This window comes from Sphaeroforma arctica, assembly GCF_001186125.1.
Source record: "Sphaeroforma arctica JP610 unplaced genomic scaffold supercont1.284, whole genome shotgun sequence".
Lineage (NCBI taxonomy): Eukaryota > Ichthyosporea > Ichthyophonida > Sphaeroforma > Sphaeroforma arctica.
Genome location: NW_014040274.1, coordinates 28,968 through 31,980, shown reverse-complemented (window position 1 = coordinate 31,980; position 3,013 = coordinate 28,968). Strand labels below are relative to the sequence as shown.

The window sequence follows — 3,013 nt, the reverse complement described above, 5'->3', positions numbered from 1 at the left end:
TACGTTAGTTAGTAAGGTAACGGTAACTAACTAACTAACTAACGTTAACGTAACGAACGAGTAGATACGTAGTAGTAGTACGGTACGGTACGTACGATACTACGACGAGAGAGAGAGAGAGAGAGAGAGAGAGAGAGGAAGGGGTCTGAGGGAACATTATGTACGACACTTTCCATCAAACGTAGATATGTTTTCTCGTTCATTGTCGGAGATCGACGCCCGCAGCAGCCAGGGTATGACGAATTTTAAGCCAAAACGATTACTATAGCAACGAACTGTGTCTGAAAAAGGGCGGCAGGGCTGTGTTCCGTCTAATACCGATGGTCACCTTTACGTGCCAGCGGAAATAGTCGAACTAATTCACAACTTATTTCAGAAATGAAGAGCCCATGCTATACTGAAGGGAATACTGTAGCCTACAGGTACCAGATTCTCAGAAAAGCCAATCCTGATTCCCAAACCCAGGACTATCAAATTCCGAGTTTTGGGTCAGGATCCACAATCCCCTGTTATTAGAGTCACCAAATACATTTAAGAAAGCACGTTCTCCCGCGTGAGGAAGCAAACTGCATGGAAGCTAAGAACTTGGCAAAACAAAACACTGAAATGATATCAAGATCAACGTGCTGGTGGGAATCAAAGGGATGTCAATGTACACAGACATTCACAAACACAGTCACAAGCATACACCAACCCTCAGAGAAGTACATGCACGGACAGATGAAGCATACGTATGACATGAGTGCTTTGCACAACCGTGGGGACTGTCATGTCAGCACAAACATACGCCAAAGGATGACGCATACTACCACTACTGCAAAACACAAGCCAATACAGACTTAAAATTAACACACTCCACATACTACCACTACTGTCATATACAGGCGAATACGGACTGAAAATGAACACACTCCACATACTACCACTACTATCATATACAGGCGAATACGGACTTAAAATGAACACTCCACATATTACCACTACTGTCATATACAGGGCAATACGGACTTAAAATAAACACACTCCACATACTACCACTACTATCATATACAGGCGAATACGGACTGAAAATGAACACTCCACATACTACCACTACTGTCATATACAGGGCAATACGGACTTAAAACAAACACACTCCACATACTACCACTACTATCATATACAGGCGAATACGGACTGAAAATGAACACTCCACATACTACCACTACTGTCATATACAGGCCAATACGGACTTAAAATAAACACACTCCACATACTACCACTACTGCAATACGCACGGCACATACTATCACCAATACAATACACACCCCACATACTACCACCAAATCAATACAATTCCAACACACTTGCAACACATACCAACAGCATGCGAGGGCTCTGCTCGTAGCTGCCTCTTGCACTTCCTTTAACTTCCGATACAGTCGCCCGTCCGTTGGTTGTACGCCTTCTGTCCTAGCCGTATCCGTTGGCTTTGGTTCTACCAGCGCACCCTTTCCCTTTCGCGTTTCCGTTTCCGGTTCTTTTTCCGTTTCCGTTCCCGGGGGTAGTGTATTTGGTTCGCGGGTTGATGACTCGACTTCGCCATGCGGTCTTTTCTCAGCGTGAACGGTTGTATACCCAGTTGTGATAGCTGACAGGCCCATTTCTGTATCATTAGGTGCCGTCTGGGCACTTTTGGCCACACCAGTCCTGCCATGTATAGCGTTATGCACACTCGCGTTATTCATTTGTACATCATTATGTGTGTTTACATTCACATCTGCTGCAATGGTTTGTGCTACGCTACCGGGTACTTGATCGTTCTCAGCCGTATGCTCGCCAACATTAGGCTTCTCCGCCAGCACAGTGTCCTGTACGCGTTTAGGACTGCGTTGTGTGTGTGCCTCCAGAGTCTCATGCACACCACTGGATCGCTTATCCGGTTGAGTGTGTGAATCAGCCTGTGTATTTGCGTTGGCATGTGATTGTTCATGTACGATTTCTTGAACCGCGTGATCGCTTGCGGGCTCGCTCATCAGAGTATCTACAGGATCCTCCTCATGAGCAACTATACCAGCCACAGGCACAACCAACTCACTTTTAGTCAGGGTTGTTCTGCTAACCTCCTGCTGCAACACGTGCGTTCCCACATTGTCCACACTTGTGCTCGCATACGTATGTGACACTACGCTCACACTTGTGTGCAGCGTTACATCGTCCTTAGTATCGTACTCAGCCACAGCACGATCTTCTGTCAAATCGGACATCTTATCTTATGGATCTTGTCACTCTATGTACTAAAACGATTTCAACGAGCGGCTTGGCGATACTATTGTATTGGGAAGGAGTGAACACCCAGTCGTGTGTTCACAAACAAACTGCTGTTCACTTGTTCTTGTTTGATGACAACCGCCAGTCCACCGAGATATTTATTATTATATTTATTCGGCATTGTATACCGGCAAAGTTCACTAAAAGAAGTCCTTGTCACGACATATTTATTTACCAATTCATTCGTATATACATACATTTAAACAATACCCATACCGATGCATTTGTAAGTATGCTTAGAAACATACTTTTATGTCAGCATGGTTATTTACAAATCATACAACTATACGTATTTAACTCTGCAAATTGATACAGATTTGCGATTAAGTAAGTACCTGGATTTCTAAATTGGAAGGAAAGGCTAAGCGCTGTCGGTCCATCACTCGGTGCAAATTACGCTGTCAACTATGTTATGTCGAAGAACATACTATAAAGAATAGCAATAGGTTAGTCTGGTACTGTTGCTACGGAGAATAGCAAGAGGCCAGTCTCGCATTCATGCAAATTGCACTCCCAGAGTCCCAAATGAACCGGTCAAAAATGAATAATCACGAACAAACTCCCTGTACATATTTTAATTTTAATATATAAAGCTCTGCGCAATTGGTATCGCAGAAAATGTATCAGATATAAACATAAATATACAGTATTCAGTTAAATGTGTTCTTTTTTATTTACAATATTTTATACTAAAAATCAGTTG

General features: G+C 43.2%; 1 protein-coding gene across 1 annotated transcript in view; it reads right to left on the bottom strand.

The window, feature by feature from the left end:
- Positions 1-2,246, bottom strand: part of SARC_04808 (hypothetical protein) — a gene marked incomplete at both ends in the record, with an annotated part of 5,160 nt that extends 2,914 nt beyond the window's left edge. The window contains one exon of the mRNA XM_014301341.1: positions 1,360-2,246. Within this exon, the coding sequence (XP_014156816.1) occupies positions 1,360-2,246 (887 nt within the window). The remainder of the gene's footprint in view (positions 1-1,359) is intronic.
- Positions 2,247-3,013: the final 767 nt, after the last annotated feature.